This window comes from Tasmannia lanceolata, unplaced genomic scaffold, assembly GCF_043159265.1.
Source record: "Tasmannia lanceolata isolate RefF3 unplaced genomic scaffold, GAP_Taslan_0.1 ptg000015l, whole genome shotgun sequence".
Classification (NCBI taxonomy): domain Eukaryota; kingdom Viridiplantae; phylum Streptophyta; class Magnoliopsida; order Canellales; family Winteraceae; genus Tasmannia; species Tasmannia lanceolata.
In genome coordinates, this window is record NW_027518692.1 from 46,399,207 (window position 1) to 46,422,066 (window position 22,860).

Consider the following 22,860-nt stretch of genomic DNA (forward strand, 5'->3'; position numbering starts at 1 on the left):
CGTTATGGTATTCTATACCCTACGCCGTGATTTGGTTCATCTGGTTAGAACGAAACAATAGAATCTTCAATGCTAAATCTAGGGCAGCTCCTCATATCTCCCTCACCATTAAGATTGCCATTATTCAGTGGACGAAATGCAAAGGGGTTCTCCCTTATTCGGTTGATTAGACCTTACGGAAGCCTCAAATTGTTTTCCGTGAAAGAAAAGTGTCAAAAACTATTGGCCCACGGTGGATCGCACCTCCTGACAGATTTTATAAGTTAAATTTTGATGGAAGCTTGTTGGGAAATCCAAGCCCGGGTGGAATCGGGGGCGCGCTACGTGACGCAAATGGGGTAGTCATCATGACTTACTCAAGGCCGGTTGGGTTGTGTGATGCAAATGAGGCTGAGGCAAAATCATTACTCTTCGGGCTGAGATGGTATAAGTCTCACAATATGGGTCCTCTGATGGTACAAGGGGACTCCACAAATGTTATTGCGTGTGCTGGGAGCAGATGTGATGGGCCATTGAGACTAGCTAGCACGGTGGAAGATATTAGAGACCTTGTTCGAGATATCCGCCCATCATTAACGCATAGGAGACGAACAGCAGATTCAACGGCGGACGTTTTAGCAAAGGCGGGTGCAATCCGATCAGACACGGAAATATCTTTTAACGATATCACGAGGATTACATAAGATTATAATCTTGCTTTTTTGTGTACAGTCACAGGGACAGCTTGTCCCGTGTGTCAATTTGTAAATTTTTTACAGATGAAATGAAATAGTTACCTTCTCAAAAAAAAGATACTGTTGAAAAATAACAGTATAAGATGGCGGTCCACATGGTCCAAAACTAGCCTTCGCTTGAGCCAAGAAATATCAGTGCCTTGGTTTCTCTTCTCATACTGCTTTGAATCTCCGCGACATACGCTCGTAGTATCTCCTTTGCTGATTCCCCAAAAGTAGAAAAACAACAAAGTTAGGCGCATCCTCTGGGAAGAACTACCATTCAGAAAAAAAAACGCAACTTTGCATTTGAATGCTACTTGGGAATTATCAAAACATATCCGACAGCTTAAAACATGACTAGATTCTTAAAATGATAACAACTCAACTCAACTAAGCCTTTGTCCCAAACTAGTTGGGGTCGGCTAATTCTTAAAATGATAGGTGTAAATTTGTAAAAAGATTTTTTGGATTTTTTTTTTGGTCTTGCTTTGGAAGGGTATCTACAATCAACTACCAGTTTTGATAACTGCGATGGAATGGATATGCAACTACCACTACATTCACATACCTCATCTGAGACAGAAGGTGGTATTTTTTCCAATGCCTGCTCGAAATGTGATGTCTTTATAACCAATAAATTTGTGCTTGAAATTCCCTCGCCAACAGCAATTTGCTTCTCTTCAAGGGCAGCCATAGCAGCTTCATTCATCTGAACAAAAGATGAAGAGCGATGCAAGAAAATAAGTATGGCCCTGATTCAAGAGAATGTATAGTAAATAGCTTCATGTATAATTAATACCTAACTAGGGACATCTGTTATGAATAAAAAATTGAAAACCATACCACTGCCGCGAGATCAGCCCCACTTCGATTCTCACAAGCCTTGCTCTGGGCAATGAAATCCAAATCCACATCTGCTGCAAGAGGCTTTTTTCGAGCAAGAGCCTTCAAAATTAACCCGCGTTCTTCAGGATCAGGTAGAGGGACATATAGGCGTTTCCCAAATCTGCCTGGGCGTAGGACAGCAGGATCCATCACCTCGAATCTGCAGGGGGAAACCAAGACCTGAATTAGTAAGTGAACAGATAATCCAGTAGCCACAATCGGAACAACTAATGAACGAAACTTTGACCATACCTGTTTGTGGCACCAATGACGAAAACCCCCCGTCGGTGATCAGCACCATCAAGCTCTATAAGCAGCTGCAATAATAAGCCGTGGTTCAATTTTAGATACATGGCACAAATTCCCTTGGAAGTAACAAATCCAATGTTGAAAAAATAAAAATCATATGTACTGGAAAACAGACAAGTTAGCTAATTAACCTGGTTAAGAAGCCGTTCAATGACCCAACCCCCATCTTTTCCACGCTCTGTTGTTAAAGCATCCACCTACAAAATAAAGAGGCCACAGGCACCAATTGTAATGATGATATATTTAACAAGGATCACTGCTTGGAATGCAAATAATTAAACAATCCCAAGCTTTCAACCAAACAACTCTAAAAATGATTGTAAGAAAGCAAGATTGTCCGGGCGGAGCCAAATCCTTTCAAGTTTACCTTTCAAAAAAATAACAATGTCAAAAGATCCTTTTCTGGTCCTTCAAATAACAAATGATGCCACATGTGTTACAAAAGTTCACTAAGCACAAGTAAGTCCCATTCATCCTTAGTTAATAAACACATTCATCAGTTACTTTGTAGAAATGCTGATTGTTGACTGAAGCAAAACACAGTAACTTATGGTTCCAGCAGACATGCAGGAGCAAAACACATTCCTAACCAATTTGAAATAGATAGCGAGCCTTCATGAGTTTCATATCAATGCAATATTCAAATAAAAGGAGACTCTGGAAACTCACACTCAGTTCAGACTGATGATTGTCAGTGTCCATGGTGTTGGGCTCCTTTTACTGACGAAATTAGGGAATAATGTAGAGATAATCAGATTATTTTTACTATTGCTTTTAAGCACATTCCCAGTGGTACAAATAATTTAGTAGTGGTACAAATAATTTAGTAGACAGACTAGCGAAATCCGGCGTAAATAGAAAAATCTTGTCATTGGGGAACCGTTGCCAGATGATTTTAGGTTGTGACTGTTTCAAGAGAGGTTCCAACTATTAAAATCAAGTTGAAATAGTTTATTTTTCAATGTTGCCCTCAAAAGTAATCACAGCAAAGCTCAGTATTTACTCCAATGATCTGGGGAATCATAGTTTGGATGATGTGACTGGAGAACATGGATGGGAAAGAGCCAAAGTACACATGTTTTGAAGATCCAGTACCGATTGTTCTAAATCGGGGTTAAATAAAAATCAGACAAAGTAACATTTGAAGCCAGTAACTTTGGGAACTCGCACGATAAGAATGTGGGCATGCAAACATAAATACGCACGTCAGCACGTGACACATATGTACAACCATGTGTTTGTGCACAAGCAAAAACGTGTGGGTGTGTAATTGTAAACATGTGACAAATGCTATTGGTAGCTTCTTACTTCAGTTAAGGTGATGAGAAAAGTTCATTTATCATATTAAGACCCAACAATCAAAACTTAAAGAGTATTGGTCATGTACCTCATCAAAGAAAAGTATGCATGGAGAACATGTACGGGCACGGTTGAAAATTGTTCGCACTGCCAACTCGCTTTCTCCAACATACTTGTTCAGAAGTTCGGGACCCTAACCTCACAGGACAAGCAATATATGAATTCCACAGACAAATGTAACATACATAAGGGAAACGGAAAGTGTGGACATAATCACAGCTGAGAAGCAGGAAGAAGAAAAAAGTGAAGGGCCATACCTTGATGTGTATGAAATTGGCGCCCGCCTCATTAGCTACAGCCTTGGCAATCAGTGTTTTACCACAGCCTGGAGGTCCATAAAGCAAAAAACCAGCTTCCAAGTCCACTCCAAATTCCTGAAAAGGAAAAAGAAATGAATCAAAAGAAATACAATCACAATCAAATACATTTCTCATTTTATGAATACAAGGAATAGGAGTCAGATTTTTAGAGTATGAAGCTGTTCCATTTGAAAGTGTTATTGGAGAAGACAGATGAGGAACACTAAGTGGAGGGAGACAAAAGAGTTTGTTTTATTCTGAGGCAAAGACCTAAGACTGAGATGTTATAAACTTATAACGTTTATTACACAAGGGACTAAACGTCTACAATATCTGAGATGTTTAAACCAAAATAATGGCCCTGTTATAAGTTGATGAAAACAAAAAGAGTCTTGTATTTTAGACAACAAAAGCCCCATGCGGAGTAACTCTACGCTTCTTATCATAAACATGCATTGCATCGAGTGCATGACTCTGTATCAACGAAATAAAAATAAAAGCTGAAGTTAAAAATAGGCGCAATATACTAAATCACTGTCATGGAGAAAGAGCAACCAAGTGCTACTATAGCTACATTTCTAGACAATGGAGATATCCAACATACCATCCCAACCCCTTAGAAAAGACTAACAAAATGCGGGACATGATACTAAACAAAATTTGTTGAATGCTTCCTTTAAACACCCCTAAAACCCACCACTTTTTTTAACCCAGAATAGAAACAGCCCCAGGTCAGACCTCAAGATATAATATATAAGGGAGAAATCATTCAAGGGGAGGACATGAAAACTGAGGCACAAAAAAACAGCCAAGACCTAAATATTAGATCAATGAAACCAAGGCCAAGGAAAGCCTAAGGCGTTGCACCTTGCCGCACCTCTAGGGCTCTAGGCAATTCCTCACAAGAGGAATATACATGGTTACATTTGGAGGAGACTGCCTCATTCGCTAGAGCATCACCCACAATATTCCCCTCCTTGAATTCATGCTGGCAATGAGACAAATCTTGGCAACAACTCCACAATTTTCTGCCAAAAGAGATATATAGACTACGGATGCCTCGCTTTCCCACAGATAACATCAATAAGGACTTTACTATCAGATTCAATAATCACCTCCCCAATGTTCTGGCTCACGCACATCCTTAAGCCATCACACAGGGCTCTGGTTTCTGCATCCATATTGGATCCCTTCCCATAGTAAAAGGCAAAGTCCATGATCACCTTAGCATTATCATTTATCACCCCTTAGCACTCCTCCACCCTGGGACTTGCCCAGATCGCCCTTAGAAGCCCCATCTATGTTAAGCTTTAAGCAACCATTCCTCGGCTTTCTCCACCAAGCCCACTCTGCTCTTAGGGGTTTTGGTCTTGATGATCACAATGCGAAGCTGATCTAGAGCCAACCTGTCTAGCATAGGCGCTTCCTTTGACAGCCTGAAAGTGTTCCGTTTATCCTTTATACCCTTTGTTACACGTTTAAAGATCCATCCCACGGCACTAAAACAGTTTTCCATCCTTGTACACACCGTTCCTTCCAAATTACCAAAACGCACCACTTCCCTCGTCATCTTAATGTAGTATGAGGTCTTCCAATCCACAACAGAATTTGGTTTGAGTAAAATACAGAAATTCCACCTCAACACAGATTGTGCATCTTTTCACCAAAACCTTCAAATTTGACATATATGCTAGGAGAAAAACTGTAACTCCTAGATAATAGAACCTCACTAAGTCTTAGGCTTTTAGCTATATATAATTTCTTATACTATACTTCGAAACTTATAAATGAAAAAAATAAGCAAAAACAGTTGAAAAAAATAGTAAGGGGCAGATTATTTAGAACAGAGTATTGTAATGCCTTCATGTTGCTTATATACATGAATAAAAGGTAACATGTACCTCATAAACCTCCGGATGCTTTACCCGCCTGACAATGTAACGATCGAACTCCTTCCTCAACAAATTAAGCCCTCCAACATCTTCCCATTTCACATTAGGAATTGCTGAAAATCCTTCCCTTGTAGAAGAAGGTTGAACCTTCTTGGCTGCATCCTGCAGAAGCACAAGCATGAAACCAACAGGTGTTGTCGTACTAAGTAAGCCAATTAACAAAATAAATTGTTAAGAATTTCCAATAAATTTCCCAATGGGGAAATGAATAATTATTTTATTAATACGGGATGAATGCATACATATCCCAAAGTCTGAAAGTAGAAATATATTAGCATATCAATTTAGTTTAAGGATAAAAGTTATAACAGAGTGAAGGATGAATGTACCAAATATTAACTAAATTGCAAATTATAATGAAGTTGTGAAAAAGAGGCAGCTATGAGTGAATAAATGTATCAGTAGAACACCAATCATCAATTCAAAACAACAAGTAAAATCAACACAAAGAAAGTACATGTGAAAAACCTAGGTGTTCTCAATGCTTAAACTGGAGGCCTAACATATTAAAGAAGCAAGTGCATTGCTCCTCCAAATATTACAGGGAAATGAATAGCCACATTTCAAAGGCCGTATGTGCAAAATTTTCAGCTAGATATGAATTCGCGCAGGAATTATGAGAAGTTAGTTAAGCACTTAAGCATATAAGAATTGGAGATTGGAGAAACATTACCATCAAAGAAATAAGCTAGCAAGTTTGCATGGTTAAATTGCTTCAGGTTTACCTCAAAGTCAGCCATGGTGATACTAAGCCTCTCCATTTCTTCTCGTTCCCAGGTGTGCCTCCACCATTCATCATTCAATTCTCTTGAGAGCTCAGACTTCCTACTATCTATAATTCTCTTCATTGCAAGATTACCTGCCTTATTAGCAAGAGCTGCCAAATCAGCTCCAACAAAGCCAGGCGTAGACCTGGCTATTTTCCCAAGATCAAATGTTCCCTCTAATCTAAGGTTACGTGTGAGCACAGAAAGGATCTCCACCCTTCCCTTTTCATCTGGTACACCCAATACAATCTCCCGGTCAAATCGTCCAGGCCTCCTTAGGGCGGCGTCTACAGCATCAGGTCTGTTTGTAGCACCAATTACAAGGACATAGCCAGGTTTCTTTTCAGTTGTTTCTGAATCGGAATCTACATCAATAGACCCAAGAGTTTGGTGTGATTCGTCCATACAAGTCATCAGTTGTGTCACTATCCGGCGCTCCATTTCTCTCTGTAAGTTTTCTCTCTTCGAAGCAATGGCATCTATCTCATCAATGAATATAATTGAGGGGGCAGTCCTGTACGCTTTTGAGAAAAGGACACGTATATTCTCTTCGGACGCCCCTGAAATAGGTACCATACCAAAATTCAGCTCGTCAAAAAGTTGTGCAGATGGTAGCAAAAATAGAAAAGAGGATGCAGTGTAGCAAAACATTGGTTCCAGCAGATTTTCTCAACAAAGCATTAGGTAGCAATTAAGGGCATGTTTGGCTACCATGAATTTTTTTTTCCAAGATAAACTAGTGTCTCCAAGTGGTGAGAGAGGCGTAGGGCCGGTGAAGTCGCTAAATATCAGGAAACAAAAATCAGGAAATTAGTGTCTCCAAGTGGTGAGAAGTGACTAACAATCTGGAAACAAAAAACTCACTCAAAATAGGATCGACTTTTTCCTTATTTTTAGCCACTTCTGACCCTCATCTGCTAGACATAGCGTTAAAGTAAAAGACAAGCCTGAAAGGGAAAAAACCGAAGAACCAAAGTGTTGGGTGAAGGTTTAGTTGAGAATCTTACAAGAATTACCCAATTATGAGAATTCTCTTGATGGCCCTGATCTTCAAATCGCATTCGATGAAAGTTTTTTTTTTTTCCTTTTTTGAATGGCAAATGAAAGTTTCAAAATAGATAGACCAAATTAACGATGGAAGTAACGAAATGTAAAATTTCTCACTACAGTAAAAAGAAATGCTGATTTCTTGAAATTCATTGGCGAACAAGAACACGATTCAATTACCAAATTCCGCTTTACAGTAACTCAGTGCAATAAAAATAGGGCGATGATATTGTCACCCCCGCTAAATTACGCATTCGCTCCCCTTTTGGCTTGATTTGACGTCAAAAAGCATTAATAAGGGGGGCGAATGCGTACGCAGGGGGGTGACAATATCATCGCCCTAAAAATATAATACGCAATGTGAGAAGTAAGAAACATCTGGCAAATTTGGCAATGAACGAAATGGAGGTAAAATGCAAGTAGTAATAAATAACAACATTGTTTTCCCCGTTTCCCCTAGTCTCAAAGGTTAGTTCTAAGAATTTATATCACTTGAGATCCTTTGCTCCTCCTTTCTTTTAGTTATGGTCTCTAGGGATAGGGCTGTTGCTTTGTATGTTACAACCACTTTTCCTTATTTAAATTATTTTCCTTACAAATATGTTTCTATATCGCAATAGGTTTCCTTCTTTATGTTTACTATTTTGCAGATTTCTTTTTCCTGTTTTGCTCTTCTCCATTCTATACAGTGTAGATGCCATTTGGCTATTGAAAGGAAGCAATAATAACATTTAGCGCTGTTTTCACATTGGAGGCCGAGTTTCTTCGAATTAACTCACTATTTTCCCAATTTTCTCCTACTCTATTCTTCTTCTTCTTTATTTTCTGTTTTGATAGAACTGTGTTCTATTATTGTGCTCTTGATTGTAATATCTTTTTTTTGTAGGGGTCCTTCCAAACCCCATCTTACATATAAAAAAAACAAAGAAGAATATACCTGAGACACCAGAAACCACTTCAGTTGCGGAAATCTTGTAAAATGGAACCCCAGTCTCATTAGCAATGGCGTGAGCAAGCTTCGTCTTCCCACACCCAGGAGGCCCGTGCAAGAGGATTCCAGCCATCGGTCGCACGCCCAACCACCGTGGCAAATGCGGATGGAAAAGCGGAACAATCACCTCCATCATCAATTCATCCAAAACCCCCTTCATCCCTCCAAGATCACTAAACCTAGGCCCCCCACTCATTCCCTTTCCCACACGATCCCCTCCCCCTCCTCCACCCTTCAATTTCATTCCACTCTTCAATTCCTCTACCCCATTCCCTTGCCCTAACCCTAATCCCTCAATCCTACCACCATCCACCAATTCCAGCTTCTTCCCTTTATCAAAATCCTCTATTTCCAAATTCTTCTCCACCTCCGCCCCTTTATCAACCGCCTTATCAACTGCCTTATCAGATTTAGAATTTGAAGCACTGTAATTCGATCGGATCATGGATTTCATCAGATCGAACTTCGGATCTTCAGAAGTCGAAACCGCACCGTCTTCTTCATCCTGTTCCGACGAAGAATCCGATGATGATGATGATTCGGATGGACGTTGTTTTTTGTGATTCCGGCGGGGGTGGAATGAATCGGACTTTCTGATCTTTTTACGGGAGGAATTGGTGTTTTCTTCTTCGTCGTGGTTAGGGTTTGGGGACGGAGAGATGTTTTTGTTGTGGAGGTAATCTAGGGTTTGGAGAACGCGTTTGGTGAAAGGTTGTTCTTTGAAACGGCGGTAGTCGGGGAAGTTGGAGCGTAGGTATTCGACGACCTCATCGACGGTCAACTTTTCGAGTTTTCTGCAGGATTCGATCCGACGGATGAGAACGAACCGGTCTCCGGCTGAGGAAGGGCGGCCTCCTCTCATACGTTTCCCCATCTCTTCTTCACTCTAGTCTGGAATGAGACAGGGTTCAAACGGAGCTGGGTTTATGCAGGGTTTTCTGTGGAAATTATTAGAAAGAGTCACTTTTACGCTCCTTTGTAAAAGATACTTGTTGTGGGCCCACTTCTGCTTTGTTTAACTCATCAGAACCGTTGATTCGAATGGTCGGTGGTGAGAACAACTTGATCTGTACTAGACCCTAAAATTGTTATTTTATAAAGTTAATTTTGGGGATGCTCTGGTGACTATTCCTTAAACAAGGGATTTGCTAGGGACCATCCTATAATGCCATTTCTGCGTCTTAACATCCCTTTAAACAATATATGCTATTATTAGTGACTAATTGGACGTTATTTTACTAAATTGGGACCTCAAGGAAGGTGTTTGGAACCATAAATTTTATAGGAAGCTCAGATCTGCATCCCCTTTCTTTTGATGTTAGGACCCCTACACTTCTTTTCTGTATTGTGTGAAGTGGCTAAAAATAAGTTAAGAAAAAATAGGAAGTGGATGAAAATAAGGAAACAAACTTTTTCTTGATTTTTAGCCACTTCTTAACCTCATCGCAATTGGCCATCTGAAATCTCTCTCCTTCTCCCACCCACCCTCTTTCACCTCTCGGAGGCACTAATTTATAATGAAAAATAAATAAATCCTAGCTGCTAGACATGGCCTTAAAGTCATCTAACTGGTAAAATAGCCCTGGAGCTATAGTGAGTGGGTCCAAGTCTCAAACTGAAGGTAGAGATCCCATTTTCAAGATTGAGGTTAGCCTGAGTGTAGATCCCATTTGCAAGATTGAGGTTTGCTTAGGCATCTTAAAGGGTATCTTTTTAATCACCATTTACAACTAAAGGTAGAGATCCCATTTGCAGACTTTGAAGTTAGCTTAGGCATTTTAAAGGGTTTCATTAATCACCCTTTTTCAAAGGCCTAGAAGAATCATATGTTGATGGGGAACCCCAAGGAACTTGTGATGGCCAACAAAGATTTTTATAGACCCTACCTACCACTACATTTGGCCATAGTTGTAACTTCAAAAATGATTTATATACAAAGATAACAGTCTCATATATGTGACAGTACATAAAAAAGAAGAACACCAAAAAGTTTTTATACTACAATTTGGCAGCGGCCGCGCGAACGCGTACCCCCTCTATCACAAATTATGACGTCCACTCTCCCACTTGGGGAGATGGTAGGACAGCTCTCCTCCAAAGTGCAATGGAAGCAGCTGTCCTAGGCAATCGGCCATCTTGATCACCGGTAGACCCCGTCCAGGTAAGTATGCTTTAATGCATTTGTTTCCTCTGTTTTATAGATGGGCGTGTCTCTCACCTTCCTCTCCTTATCCGATGTGGGACTATGTTCCCACCCTAATAACGTCCCCCCTAGCTAATGAGAACCACGAGATATAACTTGACAACGTTGCGTGAGATAACTGCCCCCATGGGCGGGACACTTGTTCGAGATCAGTTGTGGACACCATATGAGTAGGCCCCATCACATGTTCCGAACCACTCATCTGGTAGGCCCCACAACAGCCACCCACCAATAGATGGGGCCAACTTGGCACATTTTGGATTTAGTAACACTTGCCAATAGATGGAGCCTGAGCTTGTTTCATTTTATTCAATCGATCTGCTACCGTTTGCCTTGTTAGTGAGTTATTTGGAGAATCGAAGAATCTATGATGAGGTCTATGTATTGATGTGGATCCCTCTAACCCAAAATGTGTGACATGTCTATATGTGGGACTTAGGATGGGATGGGCACTTGAAACTAGCATTCTTCAGATGAAAAATGGCACTTAATTGAATTTTTTACCATGATATATTTGTAGGTGTTGAAGACTTCTGGTTGACATCAAAGCAAATATCATTGTATAATTTGGTGGTTACCCCACAAGAATGTTGGTTAAGATTAGACCCGGCAAAAAGTGACCCGGACCCACAGGTCCACCCGGCCTGCCTGTAAATTACGGATCCGGGTCACCAATCATTGACCCGTTTGAAATTGACCCGCAGGTGCCCGTAGAGAAGTGCAAAAGGTTTTATTTTTGCACCTTTTGACATTTTTCCGTAATTGTCATAATTTTTGCTTTATCTTTGTAGTTTTTTCAGTAATTTTGGTTTTTTTTTCTTAATTTTTCTACTTTGCTACTATTTTTCCGTAATTTCTGATTTAAAACTTAGTACCCATGATTATTATTTATTGCTAGCCAACTTTTCACAAATCGTACTTCTGCCAATCTTTGCAGTTTGCACCACGTCGACAATAAGACAAATCTCTGAAACAGTGTACATAAATAGTCGGCGGAGGTGGTTAGCAAATCCATGTACAAACAAAAAAAATCTTAAAAAATGTCAAAAATGCGGGTGACCCGCGGGTTGACCCGGCCCGTACGGGCCGGGTGTGGGTCCAAGGTTAGTGACTCGTAAAATTTTCCGGGTCATTTTGACCCGGCCCGCCCGTTTGCCAGGTCTAGCTACTATCATCACAAGTCCTTGAAAAATTGGATCCATATCAATCTCCTAAACAAAGTTCAAAAACGTATATGAGCTTAAACAAGATGTTAGACTTTAAACTGTTGGATGGATTTGGATAGATTTTACAAAATCATTAGCATTTTGCTTTCTTAAATTCGTATGCATTGCTTATACTACAGTTACGTCCTATAATCAATTTCTCTTTCCTGTGTGGGGATTATTGTTGAGTATATAGTATAACCCTAAAATCATTAGCAATCCTTAATCGACCTAACAATTATATTATGAAAAACACATGACAAGCTTCAATTGGGCCCCTGCATCATGTTATGTTGGCATAATCTTAATACTTTACAAGGGACCCGACTTGTAGATGACATAAAGTAAAAATCACTCTGCTCAAACATTTTGGTTGTAAACCTTGAATGTAGGTTAATGCTCACTAAGATCGTGTCTTGACAATAAACAATTTTGGACTCAAAATCCAAAACGAACAGGTCCTTTGATTGCCCAAAACACTGCTAAAGGGCCCTTAAACCTCTAGAAATCATCAAAATTGTGATATATGCCCGAGTTTTGATCAAGAGATGCCTTGATCTCTCCAGCTATATTGAAAGTACATTCAATCAGAGTCATAGGTTTTATCCATCATAAAATCTTGCATAGATACTTGGTCTATTGACCACCGCAATTTAAACAATTTATTCCTCTCATTACCATAAAGAAGAGATTCTACCAAGACCCATGGATGCATTTCGGGTATCATAGGATCCGAAATTATTACTGATTGGATCCAGACAACTAACAAAAGCCCATTGGACAGTGCTAAGTTTTATTATACTATGTTACAAAAATACCCTTTAATTTTTTTTTATCTATAAGTATTATTTTAGGGGTATTTTAGTAAAAAAAGCCACAGAAATTTTTAATGATTTCTATTTTTAGGATTTTTTTCATTCATCTCTCTAGTCTCGAGCCACCCTCCTCTTCCTTATCTAACCACCGACTCTAAGTCCTTACCCCATTGCGTTACCTTGCGGCTTGCTCCTGCAGCTACCGGTCACGAGTGCGCTTGGACGGTCCGATTTGAAATGGATCGCGACTGAGACACAAGAAGTAATATCCGAAGAATACTTCGAATCCGATCTGACCGATAAGAGATTTGAATGGATTGTGACTAAGACTTAATGGATCCCTTTACACCCCTAAATCTTAGTTACCATACAATTAGCTCTAACGAGTATTTATACAGAACACTCAAAAGCGATAAAAAGTGATTAACATAACCATAGATAGTGATAAGGACGGAAATCCTAACTACTAAATCTAGCTTAGTTGCCTAATCTATCCAAACTATCTAATCTACCACTGAAAATTCAATAGATCTGACATATTCTAACAAAGTGATCCTGCAAGCTCCCATGTGCGAACAAATTGGGCCCATCTCTGTTCAATGGGCCACATGAAACATGGTAAGGCCCATCTCTGACATATTCTAACGAAGTGGTCCTGCAAGCTCCCATGTGCGAACAAATTGGGCCCATCTCTGTTCAATGGGCAACATGAAACACAGTAAGGCCCATCATTTCATTAGTGGGCCTCTTTGGATATCTAATTGCATATAATCACGCATTAATATAGTTTTGAAAGTTTAATATGAGTTATAGAAGTGGTATGCTTAGGAATTTTTCCTAGAGCATCAACACATTGTAATACAATGTGGCATGCCCACTTGGGCAAAGTGGGTTCCATCCTTAATATTGATCAGAGTCGCACAATTTATAGGCCTTGCCTTTCATCTGGGCCTAAAAATCATGCCAATCATCCATCTACAAGACTACAACATCTAACAACGGGTGTTTTTTTTTGTGTCCGACATTGGACGGCACCCACTATGCCGTAACAGGGACACTAGATTGTGTAACAAAGAGGTCACACCCTACTGAAGCATTTCTTATTCCATATGATATACTTATCGCTGGGTTTCAATCGGGCCGGGCCGGGCCGGTCAGGTTTTCCAGAACACTAAAGGCCCTGTTTGTTTGAGATTATGACCACCGATTGTGACCCCAACTGATTATTGGAGTCAAAATTACAACAATTGTAGAGTCCAATAATCGGCTGGGGGGCTTACAATCGGTTGTCACAATCTCAAACTAATAGGGTCCAAACTATTCAAGAAATCTCAGGTCGGTTCAGTTTTTAAATGTTTAGGCCTTTAGCTTAGGACAGTGACTAATTTCAAAGATTGTCGAAAACAACAAATTTTTTACACAAAAAATTTCAAAATTTAAGTAATCAAGTGCATTTTGGTGGGGTCTTTTCAAATTGAAAACCGACCTGATATTGGGTTTTTTCTTTGTAACTAAACTAGAACCGACCAGATATTGGATGGGGTTTTCAAATTGAAAATCACCCCAACCCAAGACCCATGATTTCTAAACCCGACCCAAGGTATTTTTTTGGTCGGGTTTTACCCGACCCAAGATGCTCTCATTTACAAATAAGATTGTCTCAAATTAATGACATTTGCAAATAAGAGCTGATTAGGGTGGTATCAAAAGAGGGCCTTATATATACTTTTGCCCAAAGGATTACACTAATTGCAGTCACTACACATTTTCATTATCCCATTGCAATAAGAAAATCGGGTATGCAAATAGGATTAAGGATGAAAATTTTCAGGTTTTTATGTTCATTAGGGAGAATTTTAACCCATAATTCAGTCGGGTTCAAGTGAAAATCCAAATCATTTTTACCAAAAGCTCAAGGCCACATTACCCCAACTTTCACTGCTTAAATAGGGCCCTATTGAAATGATAAGCAACACAACAGTAAAACCAAAATGTGCACTGAAGTGGGCCACATTAATAATTACCCTCTAAATTTCAAGACACATTTTCCCTACTTTTTTGTTCCAAACTTACAATTCATATTACTTTTTACAAAACTTTTATATTGTTTTCTCAAAGAATTTTTTTTTTGGAAAACATAACTAGTAAATAATTACGTTAATTAACACTCAGGCTCCATTTCTTTCTATGTAAAATGGACGTAAAACAAATTTTATGCTCATTTTTCAGTGCAAAAAAGGGTGTAAAATTTGTTTTTACGCCATTTTTCGTCCAAAGAAACAGAGCCTCATTGTAAAAATGACAAGAAAGTAAAACTAATGAACTTGAAAAGTAGAACTTATTAACTTGAGGTTCTTTCCTCTTCTTTTTGTTTTTCTCTTTTCAAAAAGAAAAAAATACAAAGCAGGCATTATAGCACCCAAGATAAAACATAAGAAGGGTACAACAGTGAGACATCAAACACCCCTGACAACCCCTTTTCTTATTTATCCCCACACCCCACCACCATTTTTTGTCCCAAAAACAAAAAGTAAATAGTAAAAAAAAGAAGAAGAAAAGAATTGGATAAAATACATAAAAGAATAGAACAGCACCACCACCCACTGCCACCACAGAATCTTATATGGAAAGCTCTCACCTCCTCCTCTACTCGCTAACCCAAAATCCAAAGCAATAAAATAAAAAAAAGCCTTGACCCCCAAGTGGTGGGTCCCATCCGTAAGGAGAGTATTCACGTGAGGCCTCAGCTCAGTGGGAACAAAGAGTTCCTTCCCTTCATCTCCCTTTAGTTGAGCAGCTCTTGGTCTGTATACACCTGATGATCTGAGAGAGTGGTGTTCCCCATTTTCTTAATGTTGTATTGGTGATACACTTGCCTTAGTCTCTCTATTTCTTTCTTCAGTGCTTCTTGGTGCGCTGTATTTTATCATAAAAATCAATCAATACCCATTAAACAGAGAGGAAGAGAGCTTTATTACAACTTGTGTTAAAGTAAAAATCATTAAATAACACTAACTATAATAGCTTAAGCTTTCAGAGTAACTGTTGTTTCACATAATATAGAGAGTTATTGCCTGAGGCAGGTCTAGGGTTCAAAACCCAACAACTCATTGATATTAAAAAAAATTCCGCTTGTACAGCCAACCCAAAAGAGGGGTCACATGCGTCACGTGTAAGTGTATGGCTAACCCAAAAAAAGAGGGGGCACACCTAAGAGGGAGTGTTGAAGTATATATGATTAAGTAACACCAACTCTAACAGCTTAAGCTTTTGGAGTAAATGGTTGTTTCAGCTTAAAGCATCTTTTGGAAGTTTATCTTATTTGGAATTTTATCTACATAAAGAAGGGGTAGGGGAAAAAAAACCAGAGTTGTGTACGAGTGCTTAGCCCTGTTTGGATTGCAAGAATTGTAAGGAAAAGTTTGGAAAGGAAAAATATTTTTAAATTTTCGAAAAAGATTATTGTATCCAACCCTATAACAATTTTTATTTAGAGGGACCTTCAATTTATGATGATATCCCTCTAAATTAACCATAACCATGTCATTTTCCTCTAAATCGTTGAAAGAAAAAGAAAATCCGAAGAAAGTTTTTTTCCTAGGAAATGTTTTTCTTGCAATCCAGGTAGGGCCTAATTAGACCTTTCACTAAGATATAGTTGCAAAGGACCAAGATAATTTAGACCTTTCAGAAAACATTAATTTACCCGATAAAACAGAAGATCAAAGAAAAGGGTGGCGAGTTAGTGTCTTTTTAAGCAGTATATGTAAGTACGGATGAATTAATGAAGCTTATTTAATCCTATTAAGTTGTAAATACTTACCATCCTTGAAAATTTTGTCTTGAGCCAGAGCTGCAATCCTTTGCTTAAGTGCACTGTTATCAACGCTAAGAACTAAGCGCTGATGATCGAGAAATGCCACACGAGGAGACAATGCCGACACTTCGGCCTAAAATTTCCGTAAAAATTAAACATAATTAGAGCCAAATTATAGGGAATTAGGTAGTAATAATAATAAGAAGTATGATGCAATCTCCACATTTAACTAGGTTTGTGGGTGTTTAATTTCATATAATTTACAAGCTTGATTTAAATCACACATACCTGTAATGATGTGACGCTACGTTCAAGCTCGGAGATGTATTGGAGCTTCCTCACTCGTGATCTCTGGGCCGATTGCCTGTTTGCTAAGATCCTAAAATACCCAAATGCGATTATTAGATAATTAAGAAAAATTGAATTTCAATTTCCTTGTGGATTATTAGATAATTACCTCTTGACCCTCTTGGGATCAATTGGATCTGCCCCTGTGGTTAAAAGGGCAACAACATGTGGCTCTAACTTGCAAGAACTCTGGACCTCCGGCTCGTTTCGAAGCTGTTGATCCAACGGTGTAGATCTCTCTTCGCTGATGCTGTTGTGATCCGACGGTGTGGAGGGGTTCGATGTAGAGATTGTTGAGGGAAGGGTCCCCGAAATGTCATCAGAGAACATGGACATGAGCTGATCATCATCCAAACGGTCAAATTCATTGCTACCATTCATCAAGGCAGTCGAAGAGCTCCGGCATTCGTTGATTAGGGGGGCTTCTAGGAATGCAATTGAGTCGCTAGATGATCTCCGGTGAGAGCCGCTATTTGCCGATGAGAAATCGAGGAATTCATCAACCCATGAAGGCTGGGTGTTGTCGGGTAATAAATTTCCAACAGAGGGGGCTCTTTGGTGAGGGGAATTGGCCCAATTGGGTGCCATGTTTGGGATTTTGGGAGGCAATTGTGCCATTTTGTAGAGCAAATATTTAAAGAAAACACACGCAACTAACCAACAAATGCAGCAATGCTAGAAGAGAAAACTACAAATCATCAATCATCTAATGAATGAAACCCAAAACAACTTGAAATCTTTGAGAAATGCAGATGGGCAGTAGTCTTTCTGTACAAACCATCAATCATCTAATGAATGAAACCCAAGACAGCATCCAATCTTTGAGAAATGCAAATGGGTAGTAGTCTTTCTATAAAAATCATCAATCCTCTAATGAAATGAAAGGAACACAAAACAATATCAAATCTTTGACAAATGAAAATGGGTAGTAGTCTCTTTATCTCTACAAATCATAAATCATCAATGAATAATACCCAAAACAAAATCAAAAGCTTTGACAAATGCAAATGGGTATCAGTCTCTTTATCTCTACAAATCATAAATCATCAAATGAATGATACCCAAAACAACATCAAAAGCTTTGAGAAATGCAAATGGGCATTATCCTCCCTACAGATTCTCCAACTCTCTCTCTCTCTCTCTCTCTCTCTCTCTCTCTCTACTTTGTATTCTATGTTGGGTGTGTTTTTTCTTGTTTCTACTTTTCTTTCTCTTTTTTGAACCCCATGGATTTTGGAGGGGATGGTCACATGGGAGGAAGATTGGGAAGAAAGAGAGACACAGCTAGCTACAGCTGGGAAGGGGTAACGGTTTTACAGGAAACTCGGTAGACACTAGTTTTTTAATAACTGGCAGAATCAGCCACCACGTGCCGATGTGACCGTAGCTTTGGCCGGAGTAAGAGGTAGTGCCAATATCAGCATCAAAGATAAATAAGGAAATTCAACTTTGGGAAAATTAAAATAGTGTTGTGCCTGTTGCCAGATCACGTGCATGTGTGGGTCCTATGTATGTGAGGGCATGTGCGTATGATGGGTGCAGCTGTCTCCTGTGTATGCGAGGGTATTTATACGGAATGTTGCCGACATGGCACAGCAAGAATATCCCCACACCTTGATTTTTAAGATAGGGGATGATATTCACACCCCCTTCTTTTGATGTCTATACGTTTGTAAAAAGTGGATGTTTCACTTATCTCAAGCTGATTACAACTAAAGGGGATTAAGAAGGAAAGAGATAAAGATAAGATTAGTAAGAGATAATCCTATTCTAATCAAGTTACTTAGTCCAACAATCAATATCTGTGTGTTTTAACAATGTTAAAGAACTGAAATGCAAAGATAAAAGGGTTTTAGGCTCCTTCCTAAAAGACACTTTTTGAGCCCCACTTTTACCTTGTGCATGTGATCAGATCGGGCGAAAATAAGTAAAAAAAAATGGTAAAAAGAAATGCAGTGTTCATAAAAATGAAAAAGGCACACCCAACTTGCACCATCGTCTGCCTTTTTGCTAGTTAACGAGAAGCTAAGCTTTGTGATGCCTTATATCTATAAGAGGAAAGGTTTCATTATTTACCCATACATAGTGTGACACCATAAGCGAAAGCTGGTCCCATACATGTGCATGAGCATGATTGAATCAAACAAAGTAATATGAATTTCGGAGGGCATGATTGAATCAAACAAAGTAATATGAGTTTTACTCCAAATGAAAGCTTGAAAGTTTTTTCTTTTCTTTTTTATCATCTGATAGATATTTTTAAGTTGCCAAGTAAATGCTTCCTATTTTTTTCTTCAGAATGAAAGTAGAATGTGATGGAAGAACACCTAAAATAGCCCTTTTACCTATAGGTGCAGTTTTTTCCTTTTTCTTCTTTTCTTGATAGGTTAGATAGGTGCATTCTATGGTATCATTAAGTTGTCACATAAAGTTTATAGCTTAGGAATAAGCAAGGTTTTAAATTTCGGTTTCGATACCGGTTTCGGACCCCACTAAAATCAAAGTTTCGGTCAAAATTTCAAAATTTTGCTCGAAATCAACGAGTAATAAAAAAGAACCTTTTAATGGTTATCCCTGAAATTTCAGTCGAAATCCCTGAAATTTCGGTCGAAATCCCTGAAATTTTGGGATTATTATAAAATAAATCAAAAATAAAAAAAATTGGTCAAAATCCCTAAAATTTCGACGTAAATAATAACATGTTTTGGGTATGTGCCAATTCCGTTTCGGTCTTCACCGAAACACGAAATTTCGGATTTCGGTTGAAATTTAAAACCATGGGATTAAGTAAGTTTCCTTAGCCTCCATTCCTCATATTAGATGGTAGCGTCAATATTTTTTTAACCATGAATTTATCTCGGAACCTTGGTTGGTACTTTAAAAATTTATTAATAATAAAGAATTGTTAAGAGAGGAGGACATAAGTCTACCTCTAACCCAACAAGACACAAGAAAGAGGAAAAATAAAAAAAAACAAAGAAACAAACGACATTTATTTAGTGCGAATATAAGGAATACATAAGAGGTCACATCTAACATCTCCTCTAGAGTTCTTGGGGAGTAGCCCATGCCCAAAAAAATTGTATTAGTGTTGGGGTCACAAGGATGATTGGTCAAGCTATCCTCAATAGGTTTTCTTCCCTGAAAATGTGAGTAATAAAAAAATCAATAGCAGATAATATATTTATTATCTCTTTTAGAATATAGTGAATGTGCCACGGAATCTATCTTTACCTTTGTCCTATGCTTGACATTTTCTTGTATTATTAGAGACAAATCAAATATTCCTAAAACTTTTTTATTTTGGATAGGTAAGCTGGGGTTTAGTGGGGACCCCTACCAGTTATTAAAATGTGAAAAGTTTTACAATCGGCGAACAAAACATTAACCCTATCACATGAATAGGGATACAAACCAAGAGAGCAAAGACAAGAACTATCCTTACAAGCAATATCTAAGGAAAAGTGAAAACACAAAATATCTCAAGAAACACTTCAATATTCGTAAAACTTCGATACTTGATAATAACTTTATTTCACAGTGTTTTGGAATATTTTAAAAATGTATTAAGATCAAGCAAAATATGAGTAGTTGCTGAAATCTAAGATGTGATGAGTTGAGAGATGTAGACCAGGTTTGCAACCGTGAATTTTTTTTCATGATAAATTAGTTTCTCAAGTGCTAGGAAAATGGGGTAGGGCCGGTAAGAGAGACTTGAGAGAGCACGGCTTGAGTAGAGGGTGAAAGGTGGATAAAAAACAAGGAAAAAATCAATCATATATTGGGTGGAGTTTTTTGTTTCTTTATTTATTAGACTCTTCTTACCCTCTCCTTACTCAGTCCCTCTCATGTCTGCCCCTCTCCCACCCTCCCTCACCACTAGGAAAACAAATGTTGTGTAGAATGCAAATGTTGTTGGATTGCTTTGTTAGTAACCGCTTGGGTTCACATATTTCTTACTCTTCTATATATATCGGGAATATTTTCAAATATTCCCAATAAATTGGCCTATATAGGCAATATCGGAGGGGTTCCGACATGGTCCATGTATGGAGACCTTTAAACCTCCCAATACACTTGCCAATGTATCAAGGGAGTTGCTAGGCAATTTCGTGGAAAACCGTTTTGTGGCTGACTCTTGCATGAGAGAACAGCCACGTGGGCTCACTTTTCAGCAGATTTTGTTTTATTCATTTAATTCATCCAAGATGGCTGTTCCCTCTTGCAAAAGTCAGCCGCGATATGGCTTTCCACAGAATTGCCTAGCAAATCCCATGTAGCAAACATATCTTCTTTGTATACTTATTATAAATACAACCCCAATCACTTCACATGGCAATCAAGTGAGAGATTTTCTCCTTCTCAAACAGGTCTGTTTGCATGGTCCATATGCGCGGCGTAGATGGAACCCCAACACGAACTCATAGAAAGTCACTCGACCTAACCACAGATATGTGAAACAACCAATTACTCCAAATGCTTAAGTTATCCGGGTTGGTTTTATTTAATCTTTTATGCTTCAACACTTCCCCTTTGTCCATACACATGGCACATGTGGTCCCTCGCAGTAAACTTGGATTTAGTCCCTCATGGAGAAGATCAGGTCTCAAGAGGGTGTTGAAATAAAAATGATACTACTCATTTTAAAGGTTAGATTTTCTATCAAATGCCATCACCACTAGTCATTACTCATTACCAGCAGATGGATGAAAAAAAAAAACGACTGAGGTCTCTCCGCCTGGACAACATGCATTAGATTTTTCCAGCAGATGGTCCGAGCAAAGAGACCCTGGCCTGGCCAGTGTTTGTTACATCGGTTTGTCAGAAAAAAGAAGAAGAAGGAGAAGTTGTTATTACTTTGAAAATTAAACCGTAGTCTAGGGGTATTTTCGTCATTTTAGGAGAACTATGATTTGACCCCGATGAACGAGGTGCAGATATCTCATGCTACTCTGAGCCCATTTTTTGTTTTAAGAAAACAGGTTCCAGTTTTTCTAGCACCTCGCCCAAGCTTGAAAATATAAGGTATTTGTAGCTATAAGAAAATTACATTTATATGATATGTAACAGTCAAAGAAAACTTTCCATTTATAAGGTTTTCAATAGCCAAGTTTTCTTATTACATATATTAAAAATTACATTGTTGAGGTATTTAATATAGTTGAGGAATGATAGAATGAAGGGGCCCTTGCAAAAATCAGCTGCAAGGATGCCCCTATTGATGGATTTCTGCAAAGTGAAGCCCCGAAAAAAGTGGACTGGGCCTAAAAAAAGTGGAAAACATGTTGAAAATCCACCAATAGGGGCGCCCCTGGAGCTGATTTTTGCAAGGGCGCCCGTCGTTAAGGAACGACCCAAATTTTCCCATTATACAGTGTAGATAAGGTATATAAAATTAAAAGAAACTTTATATTGATAAGGTTTTAAATAATGTTGGGGAATTTTTAATTGTACATAGTGTTTAATATTTATGATTTATGGAGGAATCTACATTTATAGGATATTAAATAACATCTTTTTATATCATCTACTAATATTCATAGAGAGATGGTTTATAATTATAAGGTTTTAAATAACCTAAGAGCTGCGCGCATGGAAAACCATGTTTTCATGTTTATTTGATTTCATTGGAATGTGGTATTATTAGGGATTTGCTAGGGAATTTTGCCGAAATCCATTTTGAGACTCACATATGCAGGAGAGAACAGCTACATGCAAGCTCACTTTTTGGAAGATTTTGTCTTATTTATTTAATTTTTCTGAGTTGGCTGTTCTATAATGCAAACGTGAAACGCCATATGGCTTTCCGGTAGCAAAAGAGAGACTGTGTTGACTTAAAAAATACAGCAATTAATAGAAGAAGATTTTTTCCCTAGTAAAAAGTCCAAATTTGATATAGTGGGAGAGATTTTTGCTGCAAAAGAGAGAATCAACCAATCCCTATCCCAACTATCATGCATGTGACCTAATCTCCCCCACTAAGGACTGTTGGGCAAGTTGCCATTCAAAAAAAAAAAAGTACTGGCAAAGGTTTTGACTCTTCCTCTTTTTGAGGGGACAAAATGGCCAAAAATGGGGGAATGAGCATCGTCCGAATCAACTCTGGTTCACTTCAAACATAAAATCAGAAATGGGCATCACAAGTTA

The 22,860-nt window shown here is 38.6% G+C and overlaps 2 protein-coding genes and 1 non-coding gene across 3 annotated transcripts; all 3 read right to left on the bottom strand.

Annotated features, from left to right (window-relative positions):
• Positions 1 to 626: 626 nt before the first annotated feature.
• Positions 627 to 9,276, bottom strand: CDC48C (cell division cycle 48C). The gene is made up of 10 exons (XM_077396065.1): positions 8,272 to 9,276; positions 6,246 to 6,847; positions 5,470 to 5,622; positions 3,527 to 3,643; positions 3,298 to 3,402; positions 2,042 to 2,107; positions 1,854 to 1,918; positions 1,560 to 1,761; positions 1,285 to 1,425; positions 627 to 935 (listed from the first exon to the last, which is right to left on the bottom strand). Exons 1-10 carry the CDS (start codon positions 9,197 to 9,199, stop codon positions 888 to 890), a joined length of 2,427 nt encoding a protein of 808 aa, XP_077252180.1. The 5' UTR covers positions 9,200 to 9,276; the 3' UTR covers positions 627 to 887.
• A 1,057-nt stretch (positions 9,277 to 10,333) lies between these two features.
• On the bottom strand, positions 10,334 to 10,494 carry LOC143847685 (U1 spliceosomal RNA). Its single transcript, XR_013235205.1, has one exon. It is a non-coding gene; the product is annotated as a U1 spliceosomal RNA (small nuclear RNA).
• A 4,386-nt stretch (positions 10,495 to 14,880) lies between these two features.
• LOC143845696 (basic leucine zipper 34-like) lies at positions 14,881 to 18,033 on the bottom strand. The gene is made up of 4 exons (XM_077354105.1): positions 16,823 to 18,033; positions 16,654 to 16,744; positions 16,372 to 16,498; positions 14,881 to 15,464 (listed from the first exon to the last, which is right to left on the bottom strand). The coding sequence occupies exons 1-4, from the start codon at positions 17,329 to 17,331 to the stop codon at positions 15,334 to 15,336; spliced, it is 858 nt and encodes a 285-aa protein (XP_077210220.1). The 5' UTR covers positions 17,332 to 18,033; the 3' UTR covers positions 14,881 to 15,333.
• Positions 18,034 to 22,860: the final 4,827 nt, after the last annotated feature.